The sequence below is a fragment of the Pituophis catenifer genome, unplaced genomic scaffold, assembly GCF_029215685.1.
Source record: "Pituophis catenifer annectens isolate HBS135680 unplaced genomic scaffold, rPitCat1.0.hap2 SCAF_6, whole genome shotgun sequence".
Taxonomy (NCBI): Eukaryota; Metazoa; Chordata; class Lepidosauria; order Squamata; family Colubridae; genus Pituophis; species Pituophis catenifer.
The window spans coordinates 52,620,416-52,642,553 of NW_027256886.1; the positions used below are offsets into that span (position 1 = coordinate 52,620,416).

Below are 22,138 nucleotides of genomic sequence, written 5' to 3' on the forward strand. Positions count from 1 at the left end.
GTAAAGGAGCAGCCCCCAACCTTTCGAGCACCAGGGATCAGTTCTGTAGAGAGACGTTTTTCTGCAGAGCGGAGGGGGCGTGGTTTCTCATTCTCCCTGTACCCTGCAGATGGAGCTTTGCTTGTTTGCATGGCCCAGTTTCTGGCATGTTGTGGCCCAGTGCCGGTCCACGGACCAGGGGTTGGGGACCCTGAGATAAAGGATACTACTTCTTATGCTGTCATCCCAGTGGACTTTGATGACTGCCTCCTCCAACATAAAACAATCTATACGTAACACATTGGTAATGGTCAGCATTCCTTCCTTCCCAATTATGGTATATTTAGGCAGGCATGATGACAATTTTGAAACAGGGTGTACCTACACAAACTGGAGATCTAAATCTAATAGCAGTAGTCCAACTTTATATATATATAAAAGCAAGTGATGGAAATAAATACCCAAAATAGTCTATATGCGAAGGCCACCAATGGAAATTGGAAAAGCTTTTATTTGATTTTTATCTCACTTCCATTATTTCATAAATAACTGAAAGCAGCAAACATATCTAATATTCCTGCTTCCTCCTATTTTCCATACACAACAACCCTTTGAGGTGAGAAAGAGAGCGACTGGCCAGTCTCACATAGCCAGCTTTCATGCCTAAGGTGGAGTCTAAAAGTCAGAGTCTCCTGCACATTATTAATTTTGGGTGCTGGGAGTAGATTTTAAAGTATATGAACTGCAAAAAAAAAAAAAAAAAACTAGAAAAATATTGCCACTTCTCATAAAATAACCCTGATTATTAAACATAAATAGTTGCAGCTCTGGAAAGACTAAACTGATTTTTGCTCATTTAAACCTTACCTTTATGCAGTTCTTGCAGCTGTTTGACCACTTCATCTCTTTCTTGCTTGAATTTGTCACACTGGAAAAAAATGTTTTCATGTTAAAAAGGGTTACTTTCTCACAATTGACAGTAAATAGACCAAAACAAGGAGTTCATTTAAAACTGCAAGAACAACTTACAACTAAATGTGAAAGAAAAGTAGTGGGTGTTAGGGAAGAAGCTAGTATGGGGGGTGTAGGGAAGTTGTACACAGCCATTTCCAGGGTAGACAAAATTGTTACATTAACACCGATCACTGCCTTCCGAGGTCAACAAAGGAATAGTTTAACTATGCACAGATTTGAAAATGCAAGATGAAAAAAATTAGATTTTAAATTCTGGAGTCCAGACTTATATAGAGGCCTTGAACTGTATGTGCAGCAATAGGCAAATCTTGCAAATAGCTTCATTCTTGTCTATTCATGTAATTTTCTGTTGCATTAGCGAAGTCTTGAATAAGAGCTAAGATTCTAGCCATTTATGTATGCAAACTCCAACCACACATAGCTAAGAGTGAATTTTTCCATTTAAACTTAGCTCTATCCTATATCCCAAATTCTTTCACATTCAATATATATAGTTTGGATAATTTTCACATGAAAACTAAGAGCAGCCTTTACTATGTCTTTTTATTTACTTTTGTATTTTATCAACAGAGTTCACAGGAGTACTTCTAGTAGAGAGTTCCATTAAATGCAATACAGAGCTATTCCATCTTTTCTTTCTTTCTTTCTCTTTCTTTCTTTCTTTCTTTCTTTCTTTCTTTCTTTCTTTCTTTCTTTCTTTCTTTCTTTCTTTCTTTCTTCTATACAAAGAAAAGTAGGGAAACATGAGAGAGTAATAACTAGGATGCTATGTAATTCTATCAAGCAGACTGTCTGGATGTACCGACTGTAAAGCTCCGGTGATATAAAAATTGTACCTACAATCTCGTAAATAGTACAAGCTTATTCTTCCATTGTTGGGCTTAATTCTGTTGTTAAGGGGTGCATGGTTTTTTTCTGAAATAAGTGGATTTAAGCTTGTTTTTAAAGGGAGTCTTCCTTGGCTATCCTATTTTTCGCCATCTCAGATAACTTATAATAACTAACAGCTTTGTGTTGCACCCACTCTAACATGCAATCAAATGACTTTTGTTTAAGAACTGCTTCTGTTTTACCTACCACCACTAATAAAAAAACCCTAGTAATTGGCTCAGCAGTGTTTCTCAACTTTGGCATCTTTTAAGATGTATGGACCAACTCCCAGCATTCATCAAGCTAAATGTGAACACGATCTTTATAAATTTATTATGTAAGTGGAAAATCAATGATGCAGGACATTCACAATCATGATTTTCTTGGTGTATTTCTAAATATGAACAACCATAGTGGGAGGAACATGAATTGGATTGTAAATAGCAATAGCACTTAGACTTATATACTGCTTTACAGTGCTTTACAGCCCTCTCTAGGCAGTTTATAGTCAGCATATTGGCCCCAACAATTTGTGTCCTCATTTTACCCACCTCGGAAGGATGGAAGGCTGAATCAACCTTGAAAATAGTTATGGAGACATGTAGATATTTGCCTCATGCTACTTTCTTTGGAATACCATGCCTTCGTAAACAAAGCACTTTCTGTGGCAGGTGGGTGAAATTATGAAAACAATAAATAGTTATCCTCCATTCACCAGGGTTGTCATTTCAGTTTGAGTCAGCTGTCCTGACTTCTCTTCCTTTAACTCAGGAAAAAAAATCCTGGCCAAACATCTCCCATGTTCCACTGCACATACCTTTAAGCTGATAGCACCACCAATACCCCAAGACAACAATAACTTTATTTGATTGAAATTATAACTACGACTCTTCCAGTTCACTCCATATTTAACTGAAATTCTAGGAACCTGCACCTTTCCTTTATAAAAATAAAACAGAATGAGATGCAATCTTGGAGAGCAGCTAGAATTAAAACATTTCATTCAGAACCCAACTAAGATTTATATGACAATGTAAATGCCTACCATTTTTGTTTAAAAAAAGACGCTTTGTATCTTAGAATTAAAATGAATGGTCAAGGCTATCAAATCTAAAGATGCCAGCTGCTGTATATCCTACATAATATTCTTTCTTCAATCTTAACTCACATGCACAAAAACATCTACACAAAGCCAAACATGTTTGAATATGTAGAAGTAAAAAAGATATCTTGTATATTCATGTCAGAGATTCAAATTAATAACCTGAAAGGCATGAATACATAGACAGTTTTTTGTAAATCAACAGGTTTTATTTACTTAATGGGAAAAAGTCTGCTAAAAATGTACTCTTATATAGCATCCTCTTCCCTTCAATAGAAATAGATGGTTTCTATTAACAACAGAAGCTATCAAAAAGCATACACAGAAAGGGAGGAAGAATTACAAACCCTAGTATAAAATAGATATAATTATTTCTTGCTTATTCTCTTAATATGCAGCTTCACATAAAATGTAATCCACTTACCTCTTAAACCATAGCCCTCCTCTGCCTTTAGTCAAATTAAACCAACTCAAATCAATGTTTATTATTGAAATAGACCAGCATAAGGCATGGGGAAGGAATACAGTCAATAAAAGAAGACACAGAGGTATCGAAGATATAAAATGGTGTAGAGAATATAAAAAGTTATATTATGGACTGACTGTAAATTAAAGACCATAAGCTTCTAGGTTTTAAAGTACTCCATGGTGAACAACTAGGAGCATTGCCAAAAATAATCTATAAGGTTTGGCATTAACCATGAGGTAAATGTCATTCTACAATGAACGTTGAGTGCTCCTACACAGAATCAAAAAATACTGCATGTTGTAGTCCAATTTATTTCCAAAAGGAACAGGAAAATGCAAATTGCTGCCATGGCTCCTGGATGCTGTATAGTAGAATGAGGTTCATATGGTTGTAAACAAGCATTGGAGGAAGATGCATGGCTTCTATGCGCCTCATTGTTACAAGGGCATTTTTGTTCTGAGAAGGAACATTGGACTTACCTGAAGGTTCTTTCTCCTTGCGCTGCGTGAGAGTCCATTGAATGGGTTAATCCTCATGTGATTGGCCAAAGTAAGAATTTGTTTAAACACACCTCCTCTTCCTGTCTAGCCCCAGTTCTAAAACGAAGTCCGGATCTGAAGAAACAGAAACTTGAATGGAAAAGGAGTTAATAGTAGTCCTGGACCCCCAACAAGGGAGGGTATGGACTCTCACACAGTGCAAGGGGAAAGTGTGGGGGGTAGGTGGTATGATGGTTTCTGCCTGCTTTTTGGCTTTGTCAAATTGCTTGGTTAGGGCCAAATGCCTTCTCCTGGCATCCTTTTCTGCTGCAGAGGAAGAAGTAGCAGCGGTGGATGTTTTGGCCCTGGTAAGATGCTTGACCTTAGATCTGCCCCTGTGCTGAGAAGAAGAATTGGATCTCCTAGGTGGGGAATGACTGTGGTTGGCCATTTTGAAAGGCTTAGTGGCTGCAACAAGTAAAGCCAAAATAAATTCCAACTGGGTTAGAAAAATGTGCCACAAAGGCGTGGGGCTGACAAAACAGCTCCTGGAAGCCTGAAGTTGGAAATCAAATGGCACGGGGCTGGCAGAACAGTCCCGGTTGAAAACACCTCACACAGTGTGAAACCAAAATGGCGCTGAGCCGACAACACAGCCCTCAGGCGCCTCAAAATGGCGGCAAAGCAGCTTGGAGCAAGTAAAACAACTCCTCAGATGCCTTAAAACTACTGTGGGAACGGCGCAGAGCCGGCAGCACAGCTCTAGAAAGCGCCCAAACTATCCGCCACAAAATGGCGCAGAGCTGGCAAAACAGCCCCTTTTGTGCCTGGAAATGAGCCCGAACAAAGCTGGAGCCAGCAAAACAGCTCCTGAATCAAAGGCAAAACGGGCTAAGCGAGGGAGAGCTGAGCTCTGACAACATGGAGCTATTCTCGATCCCCGCAACACGAAGCCGACAACACAGGTTCCCTCGCACTCCCCAGACAATTTACAGTAGGGCGATCTCCTCTGAACAGCAGGCTGTGAACTCCACGTGTCAATGGGGCAACGCCGAGGAAAGTTAATGCAAATCGCCACCGGCAAAGCCGCTGCTCAGCTGAGCGGCACTCAGCCAAGTGCGAATCCACAAACTGCCAGTAACTCAGCAGGCTTTCATTCAGGGTTCAATTTTAGAAAAAATTGTTAAGCTTCCTCGAAACTGCAAAGTAGAGAGTCCAAAGAATGGAGCTATAGAAAAAAAGAAAGTCTCTAAAGGCCGGACTGAGTAAGGAACTGGGGCTAGACAGGAAGAGGAAGTGTGTTTAAACAAATTCTTATTCAGTCTCTGGCCAATCACATGAGGATTAAGCCATTCAATGGACTCTCTAAACAGCGCAAGGGAGAAAGGAGCCTTCTTGTATCATTCCCAAAGCACACTGAAAGAAGGATGTGACATCATGCCAAAGTAATGGTCCTTGGTGATCTCAAAAGGCAACTGGACTTTCTTAATTTTTTTCCTTGAAAACGTTTTGCTTACCCCTGAAGAACTGAAGAAGCTTCTTGAATGAAAAGTGAAATGTTTTCAAGGGAAAAAAAGAAACCAAGAAAGTCCAGTTGTTCTTTGAAAAGCATTTTTGGGACAATCATGATCTGAATGATTGAGAATCTCCATAGACTTTTGGCCCTTGGTGAGTTGAGAGTTCTAGTTGTTTTAGGTATGCCACAGAAAAGCAAATTACCTCAGATCTCAGAGAGAAATTTTAGGTCAGGCCATTGTTACATATGACTTATGCACAATATGGTAAAGAGTTTTGATTGTAACCAAGTAGGAGAAGAATGAATTTTAAGTCACAACTACCTGGCATCTACACGGATTGGAAATCATTGTTCATAGTTGGGGAGGGTGGGGAAGTAAAACCCAGGAGAAAGAGAAATAGTCCCAACCAACAGCTAAGCATGGCCAAAGTCCCTGTAGCTTTTATCATAGTGAGGCCTGTCCCCAGTTGCAGGGTGGCACTGGAGATGCAGCTAGTGACTTGAAGGATTATTCTTAAGAATTTTGATTGTACAAACTCCAGGAAGGCAAAATTGGAAAAGGGACCCAAGTGAGTATCATGAAAAAGCTATGCTGCTGGCTTGGCTCCAAACAATTTGAGCCAATTTAAACCATGAAGTTCTTGTTAGCTTTCTTGCTGATGGCAGAGTAGAGGAGTAAACTATCTGAAACAGGAAAACTATTCACTCTTCTGATCATCTAAAATTCCATAAGTGAGTTTGGACCCTTTGAGCAACTATCATAATTTTGGTTTTCTAGTAGTTAGGTTCTAGCAGGTCTTCCTTGCAACATTGTCTTAGAGATCTTAGTGCTGTTGAAGGCCAATAAGAGTCCTTGAGAATATCACTGTATTGTCTGCTACAGTCAGATGGAAAAGTGTACCCAGCAAATTTTGGAGAGTGAAAGTCTTGAGTTGTTGAGTTGACCTACCATGGAGTTAATATAAACATTAGAATAGAATAACAGAGTTGGAAAGGACCTTGGAATCATAGTGCCAGTATGTAGCTTTACTTGGTACTCTTGCAGGTTTCATTAGTACTAGCAAGATGGCCCTGGAGATTTCACCTTACATTGAGCAACATGACTTCATGTAGCATTCGTATTAGGTATAACATGCATCAGACAATTGACATTGCCTACAGCTTCTCCCCCAGTTTGATGCATGCAACGGAATCCAATGCTGCTTTAAAATCTAAATGCAGCATTGGAGAGTCATTGGATGAGTTTGATCCTGTGACCCCAGATGACGTGGACAGGATTCTGGGTAGATTGAACGCGACCACATGTTTGTTGGACCCGTGTCCCTCCTGGTTAGTGCTGGCTTCCCGGGAGGTGACGCGAGGCTGGCTCCAGGGGATTATCAATGCTTCATTGGGTGAGGGTGTCTTCCCCACCGCCTTGGTTGATGATCTCTGGAGGGCTCGGGACAGGGGCTGCTCCTCTGTCCTGGTCCTATTAGACCTCTCAGCGGCTTTTGATACCATCGACCATGGTATCATGCTGCACCGGTTGGAAGAGTTGGGGGTGGGAGGCACCGTACTAAGGTGGTTCTTCTCCTCCTTCTCCGGTCGCAGTCTGTGTTGACAGGGGGGCAGAGGTCGACCCCGAGGCCCCTCATATGTGGGGTGCCGCAGGGATCGGTCCTCTCGCCCCTTTTGTTCAACATTTATGTAAAGCCGCTGGGCGAGATCATCCGTGGTTTTGGGGTGAAGTACCATCAGTACGCGGATGACACCCAGCTGTACATCTCCACCCCGGACCACCCCAACGATGCCCTTGAAGTGATGTCCCAGTGCCTGGAGGCCGTACGGATCTGGATGGGGAGGAACAGGCTCAGGCTCAACCCATCCAAGACCGAGTGGCTGTGGTTTCCGACGTCCCGATATAGTCAGCTAGTGCCATCGCTGACTATTGGGGGCGAATCATTGGCCCCCACGGATAGGGCCCGCAACCTGGGTGTCCTCCTGGATTCACGGCTGTCGTTAGAAGAGCATGTGACAGCCGTGTCCGGGAGGATTTTTCATCAGGTTCGCCTGATCCGCCAGTTGCGTCCCTATCTAGATCGGGACTCCCTACACACAGTCACTCATGCCCTCGTTACTTCTCGTCTGGACTACTGCAATGCTCTCTACATGGGGCTCCCCTTGAGGTGCACTCGGAGGCTCCAACTGGCGCAGAGTGCGGCCGCGCGGGTGGTGATGGGAGCGACATGGAGTTCCCATGTGACACCTCTCCTGCGCGAGCTGCACTGGCTCCCGGTGGTCTTCCGAGTGCGCTTCAAGGTTCTGGTTATCACCTTTAAAGCGCTCCATGGCTTAGGACCTGGTTATTTACGGGACCGCCTGCTACCACCAATAGCCTCCCACCGGCCAGTACGCTCCCATAGAGAGGGGTGCCGTCGGCCAAACAATGTCGGCTGTCGGCCCCTAGGGGGAGAGCCTTCTCTGTGGGGGCACCTACGATTTGGAACGAGCTCCCCCCAGAGATACGTAGGATCCCGGATCTGCGCACCTTCCGCCACGCGCTTAAGACTTTTCTATTTTATCAAGCTGGCCTGGCCTAAATCTTCCCCCTTTTAAATGTGGAAATTTTAAATTTTTAAATTTTAAATTCGTCTTATTTATAGGGGTATGGGTAAGGCGTTTTAAATTGGGGAGCCATTTTAGATTTAATTCTGTTTTAAACGTATTTTAATTGTTTATATTGTATGTTTTTAATTTTGGCTGTTCACCGCCCCGAGTCCTTCGGGAGAGGGGGCGGTATAAAAATCTAATAAATAAATAATAAATAAATAAATACATTTTTCAATGAAGGGCCAAAGTACTACCTAGTCTTTAGCTCCCCTTTCTTTTCAACAATCCTTTGGTTGCAAAACACCCAGAGTATGGTTTTAATATGGCATATAAATGTTTCAAATAAATAAATGAATAAATATCCCCCAAAACAGAGCAATTCAGTTATTATATTTGTTCAAAGTTTGCGATAACTTCATTAAAAACTATAGAAAAATCCATTTATTGGCATATAGTGCTAAACTCTGCCAAAATGAAAATACAGAACTGTTACAAAAGAAATTTACATATTGATTCCGACATTGTAAAAAGCACCCTTTTAATTGATTTCTTGATAGTATGGACAGTTTCAACAGAAAATAGGAGGAAAACTTCCTATCCCTAATTAGGAGAATATTCCAGATGAAATACCCATAGCTTTTTCTTCAAAACAAAAGTTTGAACCTTCAGTGACAGAAAAAAGCCCATAGTACTTGTTTTGAAGAAGTCACATTTGCCGTTTAAAATTGTTCAAAGCTAAATTGAATAACATAAAAAAAAAACTGCAGAAAAAAAATCCAGTAATTTGAATGCATACGTAACTGGAAAGCATGAAATGTCTTACAAAAGGAACTGACAAATCGATTAGGAAATGAAACATTAAGAAAACATAAAATGCAGATATGCATAAAATAAACACAATAGAAAAGCTATCCATTATGTAAACTATGTAAGTGGTACATTGCAATGTTTAGGGAGAAGTACAAGCGGAAAACCTTGACGGAGGGGATAGTTCTGCCATCCTTAAAAAAGAAACGGTTCATCTTGCGAGAGAAAGAAGTTGGGATTTCTGCCTGCTCTTTGTAAGGCAATAAAGTTAGGGTAGCTGGCAGACAAGCTGCTTCTCCCCCCCTTCTCCTCAGGCATTCATCCATTCCCTCAGAACTGCACTAATAGGGACATTCAAGCTGATGCTCCAGCTGCCTGGCTAATTGAGCCACACCCTGGTGTTTTCAAGGACATGCTGACCCAGGAGCAGCTTCACCCCACCCAGTCTTTTCAGCTTACAAAAGCAAATGCTGAGACAGAGGGAGAAAAGAAGGTGTGTATAGCAGGAAAGGTAAAAACAAAGGGCCTACTGAGGAAGAAGCAGAGGTGATGTCTGAAGAATAGCAACAGCAATAGACTTATATACCGCTTTACAGCCCTCTCTAAGCAGTTCACAGAGTCAGCATATTGCCCCCAGCGATATGGGTCTTCATTTTACTGACCTTGGAAGGATGGAAGGCTGAGTCAACCTTTAGCCGAGAAAGACTCAAACTGCTGGCAGTTGGCAGGCAGCAGAATTAGCCTGCAATACTGCATTCTAACCACTGCGCCACCATGGTATTAGCAGCTATTACAAGCAAGCAAGGGGACGTTTATTCAACTGCCGGGGCCACCAGCCATGGTGAGCAAGCATATCCCAGAGTCAGACGGAATCCAATTAGTTTGGAGCTTTGCCTGGAGCTTGGCAGCAGCTAAAAAAGAGCAAGCAAACTGAAACAGCACCTCACCCCAATTCATGCAAGTGTTTGAATAAGGGCAAAGGCTGTACACAGGTAGTCCTCGACTTACAATAGTTCATTCAGTGACCATTCAAAAGTTACAACGGCACTGAAAAAAGTGATCTATGACCACTTTTCACAGTTACAACCTTTGAAGCATCCCCATGATCATGTGATCAAAATTCAGATCTTTGGCAACTGGTTCGTACTTATGATCATTACTGTGCCCCAGGGTCAGAGGATCCCCTTTTGCAACTTTTTGACAAACAGAGTCAATGCGGAAGCCAAGTTCACTTAACAACCATTACTAACATCAACTGCAGTAATTCGCTTAATAACTGTGGCAAGAAAGGTCGTAAAATACAGCAAAACTCACTTAACAAATATCTCACTTAACAACAGAAATTTGGGACTCAACTGTGATCGTAAATCGAGGACTACCTGTATGTGTTACTTTAAAGACTTCGAGTCTTTTGTTTGACTGAGTATTAGCAGACTAAGTATTAAAGTACTAATTATCAAAGACACGTTTATGAGGCAACATCAACTTGAAAACCTAGAAGGCTGGAACTGACCTAGAGCAGTAGGCCAACTGTTGGAGAATGTGTGTGTAGTAATGAAGTATTGTGTATTGATTTGTTATGCTGTGATGTGTTCAATACTTAAGAGAGCAAAGAATCTTCATACAGCTCCTCCTTAAGAAGCCATCCCAGCCTACCCATTTGGGGCAATTTTTACCGTCTCCAACTTCCCCTTTTTAGGGAAAATTGTTGAGAAGGTAGTTGTCTTGTTGCTTTAGAGGGCTTTGTATGAAGTGGATTGTTTGGACCAGTTGGGTTTTAGGACAGAGTATGTGACTGAAATGGCATTACCACACTTGGAGATGACATCTGGAAGGATAAAAATAGTGTAATCATCTTTGCTCGCCTTGATTTTTTAGTTCTGTTCACTTCCATCAATAATAGTATCCTTCTGGACCAGCTCCAGGATTATGGAGTTGGGGGCACAATGTTATGTTGGTAGTCCTTCCTCCGAGGTCACTTCTAGTTAGTGTTTATAGGAGGGGACAGGTCTGATCTACAGGTCCTCTTAGGTGGGATGCCTCCTATGATACTCAACTCTATCTCTACCCACAGTGTTGCTGTGGAAGTTCTTCTCAGAGCCTGGAAGCTATGGGAATCTGAATAGGGAAGATCAGGCTTGAACCTAGCTAGACATATTTGTTTTGATTTGTTAGGGTCTCCTGGATCTGGTGGTTTTCCTTCCTTAGTTCTGTATGAGGTCCCTCTCCAAGAAAATCTTTGTAAAGTTTGGGTGTCCCTCTTGACTTGCAGCTCCAGTTCAAAGAGCAGATGGCAGCAAGGATCAGAGAGCCTTTACACAACATTGTGTTGTTGACCAATTGCACTTGTTCTTGAATTGGGAGCTACTACACAGGCACTCATGTTTCATTTATATCCTGAACAGGTTATCGCAATGCATTCTAATTAGGCTTCCCTTGAAGAATATTCAGAAGTTTCAATTGATCCAGAATGCAGCGGCATAGACAATTATGAGTATGCCTCATTAAGCTTATGTAGATCTTTGTTCTCCTAGCTGCATTGCTACTCCCAATTTGCTTCTATGTGTAATTCAAGGGGTTGGTTATTACCTGTAAAGCCCTATATGGCATGGGGCATAACATTTGAGGGATCATCTTACTTCCATTATTTCTACCTATCCCATTGAATTGGGCAGGAAGGACACACACTGGTTCTCATAAATCAGGTATTGACATCCAGCTATGCCTGGAGGTGTGTCTTTTCTGTAGTTGCACCTCTGTGTTAATTTGATACCTCTAATCTTGGACCTACATTTTCTGCCCATAACTGTACCTCATATCAGGAATAAATGTTGATAGTCAGGATGGTATTGAAATACTGCAAATGGTCCTTGATATGAATATCATTTGATGGCAGAAAGAATCTCATCAACTTTAGATAAAAGACAAAATATTCAACAAGAAGATCCATAAAAATCAGTAGATAATAAACATTATGAAAATACCAAGTCATGTCAAAATGAGTACCAACCTCTTCTTTTGTTTTCTTATTTTCTTTTCTTAAATCTTCATATTCACCAATAGCTATAAAGACAAAGAAGAATAATAGCAATACATTTAGAAAAAATATATTTGTTTTTATAACTTCAGTTAAGATTTTACTATAGTGTTAGACCAGTGTATACACCCAAGATTCCTCACAATTTGTAAATAGAGTGGTAAAGGAGGATCCAAACAGCAATATAAAAATAAATGACAAGGAATTTAAAAAGAAAATTATAAGTTTATTTTTTAAAGAGTCACTCATGTTGGACGTTATTTGTTGCTGTGTTCTCACAGTTGCCGGGCAAAATCTGACCAATGTGTGGGTAACAATGGTTCTATGGTCTGCTAGAAGAAAAGAGATATACCAAACATTACCTCTGCTTGACAGTCCTTTTATGAGGGATCTAATTACTCCTGACATAAGTCGCTATTAAAATTACAGTTTAGTTGAACTTGTCACACATTTTCTGCAGTATAGGAGTCCTGTAGTCAGAGGTATTCACTATCTTTCACTATCTACCTTTAGGATTGCTGAAGACAGTACATCAAACCTGGAGAGGATAAATTTGATATATATAATTTGTTAAGGAATGACAATAGCTGGCGTAGTACCGTGTTTCCCCTAAAATAAGACATCCCCTGATAATAAGCCCAATCGGGCTTTTGAGTGCAGGGCAATAAGGCCAAGCACTTATTTCAGGGTTCAAAAAAATATAAGATAGGGTCTTATTTTGGGGGAAACACGGTAGTACAGGACAGAATCTAAGACTTATATTGCCTTTGTACCATACTAATATCTTGCTGGAATTTTATAATCTGAGAATTCTCTTCTTTGGTACTTTTTTTTTTTTTGCTTGACCATATCTATCCTTTTATGGTCTTACTGGAGAAACCATATGCAGCTAATTTCATTTTGATATATATCTTCCATATAAATTGAAAGTCACTATTGTTTATCAAAGGAATCATATAACATACCATAAAATAATGAAGTAGTGAGTTTGTGAAATGAAATAATAAGAATATTAGATGTAAGAACAAGATAAAACCAGAGCTACAAAAGAAGTATTTCCTTCTAAGTTTAAATGAAAGCAGAGCAACAGTAACAACCTGGTTGATAATAGTTGGACACATCTGCAAGAACATAGTTCAACTGTTCAAAATATCAGCCCTTGAGATCACCTACCATCAATCATTTGGCTTAATCTCCTTGTAAATGGGGCAGTGGAGGACATTGTAAGAATAAAGTCCTTCACTTGACCAATAGCCAAAAACCTTGTTTGACAGGACACTTGCAAATCTTCTTTTAAGATATGCTGAGAACATGGTCAGTGAGCAAAGAGATGTACACACCCGTGTCAGTGAGACACTGGTAATATTTACTAGGTACTGGGAAAGTTTTCTATATTTTTATAGTGACAGTACTAAGATGAAAATTTGTATGATTATATTACATGGCACCTTTATTGCCATCCCTTTCAAAAAGCAATCTCTAATATTTTCTCTGTTCCTTGAAGGGTCATTCCATGTCAAGTGGTCTCTTTTCAGAAAAGTGCCCCGCTCGACCATCACGGATTTTGATGAAATTTTGTGTGACAAAAATGCCTATATCTCCACAAGTATTGCATCAGCACACAAAACACTTTACCAATGTTCATTGGGGACGTGTGCATGTTTACACAAAATTTCATTGAAATCCATGATAGTCAAGCAGGGACCCCCAGACCATTTGACATGGAATAACCCAAAAGTTAAGTTAAGTAGAGAATATATTTGTAGCACAGGCAACAAAATTTGGTCCATTAATTCCAAACCATGAAATGGAGAAAATAGAGTCTGTAAAAGTGGAATTCTTAAAGGCTTTCTAGTTTCTTAAAGTGCCCCAACAATGCAAGATGCATTCTCATACCAATGGAAAATAACCCTATCTCCACCCTTAAGTAAATAGCAGGGAGCCCTGGGAAAACTCAAAAATCTTCCTTATGAATTTATTATTATTATTCCATTTGGGCAATTACCTTCTCATCCTACCACCAGAACTCAGCCCCATACATTATCTGGACTCTGGCCTTGCCCTGGAATATTTTAAATATAAGGGTCACAATCTTTAGAATCATTTAGAACCAAAAACCTCCAAACAGTGCCCATTGTATCAGGGGCAGTTCAGGAGTCAAATGCTCCCGGTTCGGACCGTATCGCCCAATCCGGTAGTGATGGAGGCGGGGGTTCGAAGAACCGGTGGCAAAAATCCCTGGACACCCCCATGCCTAGCTGAGCCACACAATCATCAGAGGCTTTTTTTTTTTTTACTTTTAAAAGCATTTTTTCTACAACCTCTTCGGCCGAAAAAATGCTTTTAAAAGTAAAAAAAAAAGCCTCTGATGATTGTGCAGCTCAGCTGGGATCGTCAAAGGCTTTTAAAAGCATTTTTTCTACAACCTCTTCAGAGCGAAGTGGTTGTAAAAAAAATGCTTTCAAAAGGCTCTGACGATCCCAGCTGACTTGCCTGATCAGCAGAGGCTTTTTTTCTTTTAAATGCCTGACGATCAGGCAAGTCAGCTTGGATCATCAGAGGCATCTTCACTGAAGAGGTTGTAGAAAAAATAGTTTTAAAAGTAAAAAAAAAAAAATTGGCCACGCCCACCAAGTCACATTATCACCCCCCCCACCAAGCCCACAGAACCAGTAGCAACAAATTTTAGATTTCACTACTGGGGCAGTTGCTAAGACAGTATTTAAATGTATTTTCCACGTAAGGGATTTATGAAAGGTAATATCTAGGCATTTAAAAGAGGAGCACTGCTCTATTTGTTGGGCATAAATTTTCTATTTGCATTTAGTATTATTCCTGCCAGATCTATTACTTTTGTTTTATTATAATTTATGCTCAATTTTTCCATTTCATAATAATCAGCTAAAATGGCCAATAAACTTGTAAAGCCAATTTCAGTATAGGAAATAAAGAGCCATGCCAATGGCATGCACTAACCCTGAATTTTTCCATGCATTAGGTGAGAGGAAGAAAAACTTTGTGATTTCATAGCCACTAGCAGTATTATTAATGTAAGAGTTAAATAAGAAACAAACAAGAAAGAAACAGCCGTTTGCCTTTTCTGTCCAATAAAATAGGGCAGGGCTATCAAACTCACGGCCCACAGGCCAGAGGTGTCACACGCTGGCTACGCCCATGCCTGGTTTAGCGAAGGGGAAAAAAGTTGTGATACATCACGTGATACTGCCCTGTCAACACGAGTTTGACACCCCTGAAATAGGGTCTAACAAGGATCCTAGTGGGCCTAGTTTATGCTGCCTGGTATGAGCCGAGGTGGCGCAGTGGTTAGAGTGCAGTACTGCAGCTACTTCAGCTGACTGTTAGTTCAGCAGATCAGCGGATCAAATCTCACCGGCTCAAGGTTGACTCAGCCTTCCATCCTTTCGAGGTGGGTAAAATGAAGACCCAGATTGTTGGGGGCAATATGCTATTTAGTATACTGTCTTTGGTGTAACCCGCCCAGAGTCTCGGAGAGTGGGCGGCATAGAAATATGACTAATAAAATAAATAAATAAAATGTAGTTCAATTATTAGGTTTTAGTAGGGATTTATCAAGGTCTATCTTAACTAGTTTGTCCCACAGGTGAGAGCTATCAATTAAAGAAGGCAGAGGGAAAGTCAATCAAGGCAACATAGAATTGCTTTGTATGTTTGTTATATTTATGAATAAGGGCCTTCATGATACAGTGATTTAATTTACTATGCCCTTTCTGAAAACCTGCCTATTCTGGATAACTAATAAATAATTCTTTTTCCCAATCTTTTCATTTATTAAGAAGTAAACTTTAGAAGAAGAATAAAGTTTAGAAGTATCTAGCAGATTAATTGGATGGTCACAGGTAGTTTCCTACCCATTGTCCTTTTGAAGATTGGGTATGCTATACCCAATTTGTTCCAGTGGGCAAGTACAACATTATCTATTTTTGAAAAAGTTTAGTCAGGAAGGGATCCCACATGGAATCATTCAACTTATACATCCTTGGAGATTTCATATCCTTTCTAGGAGTTATTCTCTTACGCTTAATTCAGTAGATGCTGTTGTTAGCTCAGTACATGGGCAGATGTAAAAATGGTAGAATATGCTATCCAATTTATGCTGAAACACATGCATGAGATATACAACTGTGTATGAAAATACTATTAGCCACCAAATCCCCAAATTTCCTCTTTTTAAAAAACTTAAACAGAGGTAAATTTCTTCCACTGAGTCCTAGGAAGAGACAATGATAATGATGCCATTCATTCATTCATTCATTCTTACATTTATTCATTCATAAGATTTATCAGTCTGTTAGATATCTATTATGACTCCATATCTAAGAGTTACCATCCTATTGCTTACTTGTAAACCTGTAAAATAACTATTCTAATTAAATTTAGCATTTAAACATTCAAAAGTCAATAAATGCATTTTCTCTGTAAATACAAATATTACCTTTTTAAATTTTGAAATCTTTTTTTAAAAAATAAAGTTAATGTATTTTTAAAAGCTAAATATTCAGCAGCAAGAATTGTACAGGAAGCCAATGAAGCTGCAAAATGACAACACAAATGGAAGACTAAGCAATGGACAACTATTTTGAAAAGTAGGATGGTAATATATATGGAACGAATATCGTGGAAGGGAATAAATATAACAAGATAACAGACTGAGAAACTATTTGTCATGAAGTGACTCAGCAAATACAGTAAAGGAGGGAACATTGCACAAAAATAATATAGTTTAAATAGAGGAGTTGCCTCTAGAAAATTTCTGCCAAATTCTTAAATTATTGAACTGAAAAGGGGGAAATAGCTCTGAAAGAGGAACCTACTTTCAGAATTGTGTGGGGGCTTTCAAATCATGGTCTTCCCCATTTCTTAGATATTTGTAATAAAAGCACAAAATGTAAACCTTAAGAAATACTTTGTTTGTATAATGGATTCTGAAACTTGTAAAGGATTGTGTGACCACTGGCAATGTTCAACTGCAAATCCCAAGGCCAACTAGAGATACTATAGAAGTCTTAATCAGCTTCAGGAGACTATATATTATATAGGTATAAACAATCTCTGATAAATTCCTTGAAAACAGAATTATTGCTTATCCAGAAACATTGTACTGTAGTTCCAAAGGTCATATTAGGACTCTAAATGACTAAGGAGACACACAATATAGGAACTTTTCTGAACTTGCAGCTTTTGCTGCAAAAGCAGATAAAAACTATGATGCCTTCACACAATCCTGGTTGATGTACCCCAGGAATGCCTTGGTGACAATAATTCATGCCCTTATCATTTTGGATTACAGTAATAAATTTACCTGGGGATGCCTTTGAAAATGAGTCAGAAGGTCCAATTCTGAAATGTAGTAGTCAGGGTTACGGTAGATGACTGCTGCTATATCTCTCTCTTTTTTTTTTTTTTTTTTGGATCCACTGGTTGATACATGTCTGAATCTAATTGAAAGTGCTGGTTTTGGTTATAATGCCTGCTTCCCAAGTACCCTAGATATCCTCTCCGTTGAACCTGCCTAATCCATGCATTCATGTAGCAAAGAGTCATCACAAGAGGATGTAGATCCTAAAGTAGGTCTACCGTTTTGCAGTTTCCAAACTTCCAAATAACATCTACAGGTAACCAAAGACTGAGAAATGTTGTAACTGAGTGCATATGAATTCATGGACTCCTAAAATACATTGAGGTATAATTACTGTATATGAAAAGAGTTTGTGGTGTTCAGGATAAGCATTTCCCATGTCCAATAGCATTTTTATACTGTGTTTCTGATTACCTTTCTCCTTCTTTTCTGATTCTGTCCTCCTGTTTTCAAAAGAGCTACTAAAACTGACTTAGAAGAGCTATTAGTTATTTATATGCTCCAAATAATGTACAAATGGAATCCTTCAGATCACATATGAATTTTAGATGAACTGGTCAATGCAATTAGTGATGTATTTAGTTTCATTAAACTATATAAGGAAAATGCATAGTGTATATTGTATCTTCTGGTTTTTATTTTATTTCGTATAAGATCACTATGGCCCAATCTGTACTGAGAACACCATACATGAAGAGATGGTTTCTTAACCTCAGTTTCCCCAGTTTCTCTGATATAAAAAAAATGCCTCACCTTCTTCAAACTGCAGTGTTAGAATGGAGCCAAGAGGCATTAAGGATGTTGGTGGTTGGCTGCTGTACATCTCTCTCACAAGTAAATGACTTCAAAACAACTAGCCCATAACTCTTGCTCTTTTTTTCAAAAATATATGTAGAATCAAACTTGTTATGATGTTATGATTTGTCCTTGGGTATAAGATTTTTTATTTTGTTTTACAAATGGTGAACATGCACAGAAGGAATAAATTGGGACTACGGCAGTAGTGGGTTTCAATTTCAGCCGCTACCGGTTCGCTTGTGGGCGCACGCGATGCTTCTGCACATGCATAGAAGCTTGTGCGCATGCCAGAAATGTCCGGGTGGGGGGTGGAGCCTGCCGCTGCTGGTTCGTCTGACCTGGGGTGAACTGGTAGCAACCCACCACTGGACTATGGTACGGGGAGTTTGGTCTTTTTTTTTTTTGGGTTTGCATCTATTGCCTCAGTCTTAATTGTCCCCATCATCCATATATTATCTCCACTCTCTAATGTATGCTCTTTGCAGAACTTGAGAATTCTGCTCATTGAAAGAAAACAAAAATTTTACTTGTAAAGTATAAAATAAATGTCTATAAAGGATAAGCTTCTCAGCCTCTCTCTCTCTCTCTTCGATTTTGAATAAACTTTCTGTGTTATTGCAGCAAATAAAGAGACTGATTGTCAACTGAAGGAGCAGAAAAAACATTTCCAACAAAGTTATCATAGGAAAAAGTGCTTTAAACGAAGTTCTAGTAATAAATAAATTCTAACAATAATGTACTTTCTAGTTTCCCTCTTTTTCCCCCCATATTGATTAATAGCTAGATCAACCAAAACAGCAGACTTGCTACGAAGATCACTTTGGATTTTATATGAAAAAGAAACATAAGTCATTAAGGCAGGAATGTCAAACTCAAGGCCTGAAGGCCGCTTCCAGCCCTTTGGGTGCTTAGATCTGGCCCATGGGGCCTCCCTGAAAACAGCAAAGGTCTGGTCCACAGTGGCTCTACCAGCAAAAACGGAGCTTGGGAGGGCCGCGCATGGCCCTCCCAAGCTCCATTTTCGCTAGCAGATTGTTGCAGGAGGCAGGCCCAGCAGAAAACGGAGCTTGGGAGCCCGTTTTCGTTGGCAGAGCGCTCGGGCCACAAGTGCCCCCAACATGAGTGATGTCAAGCTGGCCACACCTACCTTGGCCATGTCCCCTCCTGGCCCTCCTGAGGTCAAACACAACCCTGATACGACCCTCAATGACCTGAACTGAAATATCATTTTATTATATCATCATAGAGATGGTAATAAGTCTTTCCAATTCAAATATGTGTGTTCTGTCCTGTAAGCCCATGAATCGTGTACCAGGGTTACATGATTAGGACCTTTCCTATCCAGCTATTAGGTAAGATAAGAATGATGTACCCAATGCATTCTTCTGAAACCCAATGTTCATACATCAAGCAAGCTTTCAGGAAAAATATCTACTATTAACCATCCTGCATTATTTATGCAGTGTATTCTGATATATTTGAAGAGCACTCTATCGTATATTTCACATAAATATATGGAATGTATTACAGTGCAGTTTTGACAATAGCCATGTAAGATATTAAATTACCAAGTGATGAAAATTGTGTTTGACATCCATTAATTCTACTCAACCCTTTTATATACACACCATAAATATGGGCTTACAACTGAGATTGTGTCAAAATAACAGACACATGGGGATATCATACACAGACACTGTGTGTCAGTCCTGCTATATAGACCAAACCAAGAAATCAATTGTACTCAGCGAAAACTACTTTTATTAATTGAACCATCAAGTCTGACTTGCTTTATTCCACCCACCCACCCCCTGGGGTCAGGTGAATTTGGGAGGTATTTGCCTTAGTCTTTTGCACATGTCTTCTTTTTGTTTTGTACTTAAGTCATGTTTTCCCTTTGTTGCTTTGGTGAAGGATATGGCTATCTCTATCAAGGTCAACACTCAACATTGCTCTTATGAATGTATGTCAGCACAATGTTGTCCACAACTACAGAAGTTGTGGCTTTTGTATACTGATGTCATAACACATTTTGTCCCTTATTCAAAAAGAATAGCAACATGTTAAAATAATGTTCATTTTAAAAATGTATAGTACGGACCAAGCTGGCCCTAGAACCACTGACCATCCTATACATGTATGAGTAAATAGATACATGTTGAGATACATCTGAAGAAGCCAGTACGAGAGACTACCATACTTCCCTTCCAAAAAAGTTCCCTAAATGAAGTGTTGCCGCTGGTAAGATGCTTCTCCTAGCTGCTTCTCCAATTTGCTTCTCCAAAGTAGCAAATGGGCTTTATCGTTTAATATTTATATCTTAAACTGGACTTGATATTTTACAAGTTGCAATGTAAGATAACTCTTAATGGATATGTTGGCTAGAGTGCAATAACCCTTTTTCTTTTTAAACTTGCACAATTTTATGTATATTGTATTTTAATGGCTTCTCTTATTTTTATCCTTATTAAATTAAAAATATAATACATAATGTCTCAGAAATCAGGAATGTCCTTCAATTCCTGTTTGGGCCACACATTTTCCTATCTTTGAGCCACACATATTCAGGCTGAATGCTCACTAGGGGTAAAGCTGGATCAGTACAGGTAGCCGTTGAGCAGTTCATTTAGTGATCGTTCAAAGTTACAACAGCATGGAAAAAGTGACTTATGACCACTTTTCACATTTTCAACTGTTGCAGCATCCCCAAGGTCACATGATCAAAATTCAGATATTTGGCAACTGACTCATATTCATGCCAGTTGCAATGTCCCAGGGTCATGTGATCACCTTTTGTCACCTTCTGAACAAGCAAAGTCAATGGGAAGCCAGATTCACTTAACAACTGTGTCACTAACTACAGGATTCACTTAAAAACTGTGTCAAGAAAGGAAATAAAATTCACTTAACAAACATCTCACTTAACAACAGAAATGTTGGGTTCAATTGTGGTCACAAGCCAAGGACTCCCTATACCTTTAAGGAGCTTCTTTGAGAAGATATTTAACTGACTGTAGAGTTTTTCTTCTACTTGAGTTTTTTCTTCTACTTAATTCATTACTTATCACAATAAAAAGCTCCCATTTGGAAATCCTTCAAAGCACAACTTCTTGTATTAGATTATGCTTAGGTTATTAATAACTGGAAATATTATTTGATTACAGTTCTTGATGTAAAAATCCACCCAAGGGCAAAATCTGCATAGAAATTCCAAAGTTCCCAGAAATTTCACCAAAAAAGTTTGATGAAGGTAGAGCATCTCAACTGACTCAGAATGCTGAATGGCGGCTGGAATGGGAAACTAGCAGGCTGCAAAGCAAAGCACCCAATTAAACAGTGTCTCTATGCTTGATCAAATCAAAAATTCTTAAAAAGAAAATGATGGGTAGCTGCAGTCTAGTGTTCTTTCTTGTTTACTGATAAATTTTTATATTTGGCCACACCATTATAGTAATTATTTTGTGAGACTCTGTTCTGCAAATTTCAAGTTAAGGACCCCTGACATAGTTTGCAGCTTAGAAGAACAATTAATTTGTCTGCAAAAGATCACAGTTCAGTTCAAGACTTTGGAGGTTAACCTTTTCACAACTTTTAACAGCAAGAGAACAACTGTCTTCTCTCTTCTCCTATGCTTATGCCTTTCCCCCTGCCCCTGAGTTTTGAAAAGACACCCCTTTCAGCACTAACAAAACAGAAAAGTTTCATATCCAATCTTCTCAGCACTAAAAAGAGAAGCCCACTGCACTATGGAAAAGAAATTGTCCCTTCCACCTGCAGATTTACATAGGATCAGCTGAGAATCTGGATGCTGGAAGGCTTCTTAAGAGACAGTGTAAAACCCCAGATAAAAAATTGTATGGGGTTCATGTCAGTGGTTGGTCTAAATTTAAGATTTTAGGCTAAAAACGGTTTCCATCATTGGTTTATTGGTCTATATGTGTTTGAATGGATTTTGTTAAAGTACTAAGTGCCATAATAAGACATAGCATCAAGTCAGAATAGGCTAACTGAAACTCACAGAGTTATTACTGCCTTGAAGAGTAGTCTAAAATGAATTTTAATTCTCACAAGACAGCAAGAAATCAGGGGGGAAATGCTGAAATTGTACTGGTGAAT

At 39.4% G+C, this 22,138-nt stretch overlaps 1 protein-coding gene across 1 annotated transcript in view; it reads right to left on the reverse strand.

The window, feature by feature from the left end:
• Positions 1 to 22,138, reverse strand: part of SHTN1 (shootin 1) — an 83,305-nt gene that overhangs the window by 59,967 nt on the left and 1,200 nt on the right. Inside the window, exons 2-3 of the mRNA XM_070945311.1 lie at positions 11,800 to 11,852; positions 847 to 907 (exon numbers count right to left, since the gene is read on the reverse strand). Of these exons, the coding sequence (XP_070801412.1) occupies positions 847 to 907; positions 11,800 to 11,852 (114 nt within the window). The remainder of the gene's footprint in view (positions 1 to 846; positions 908 to 11,799; positions 11,853 to 22,138) is intronic.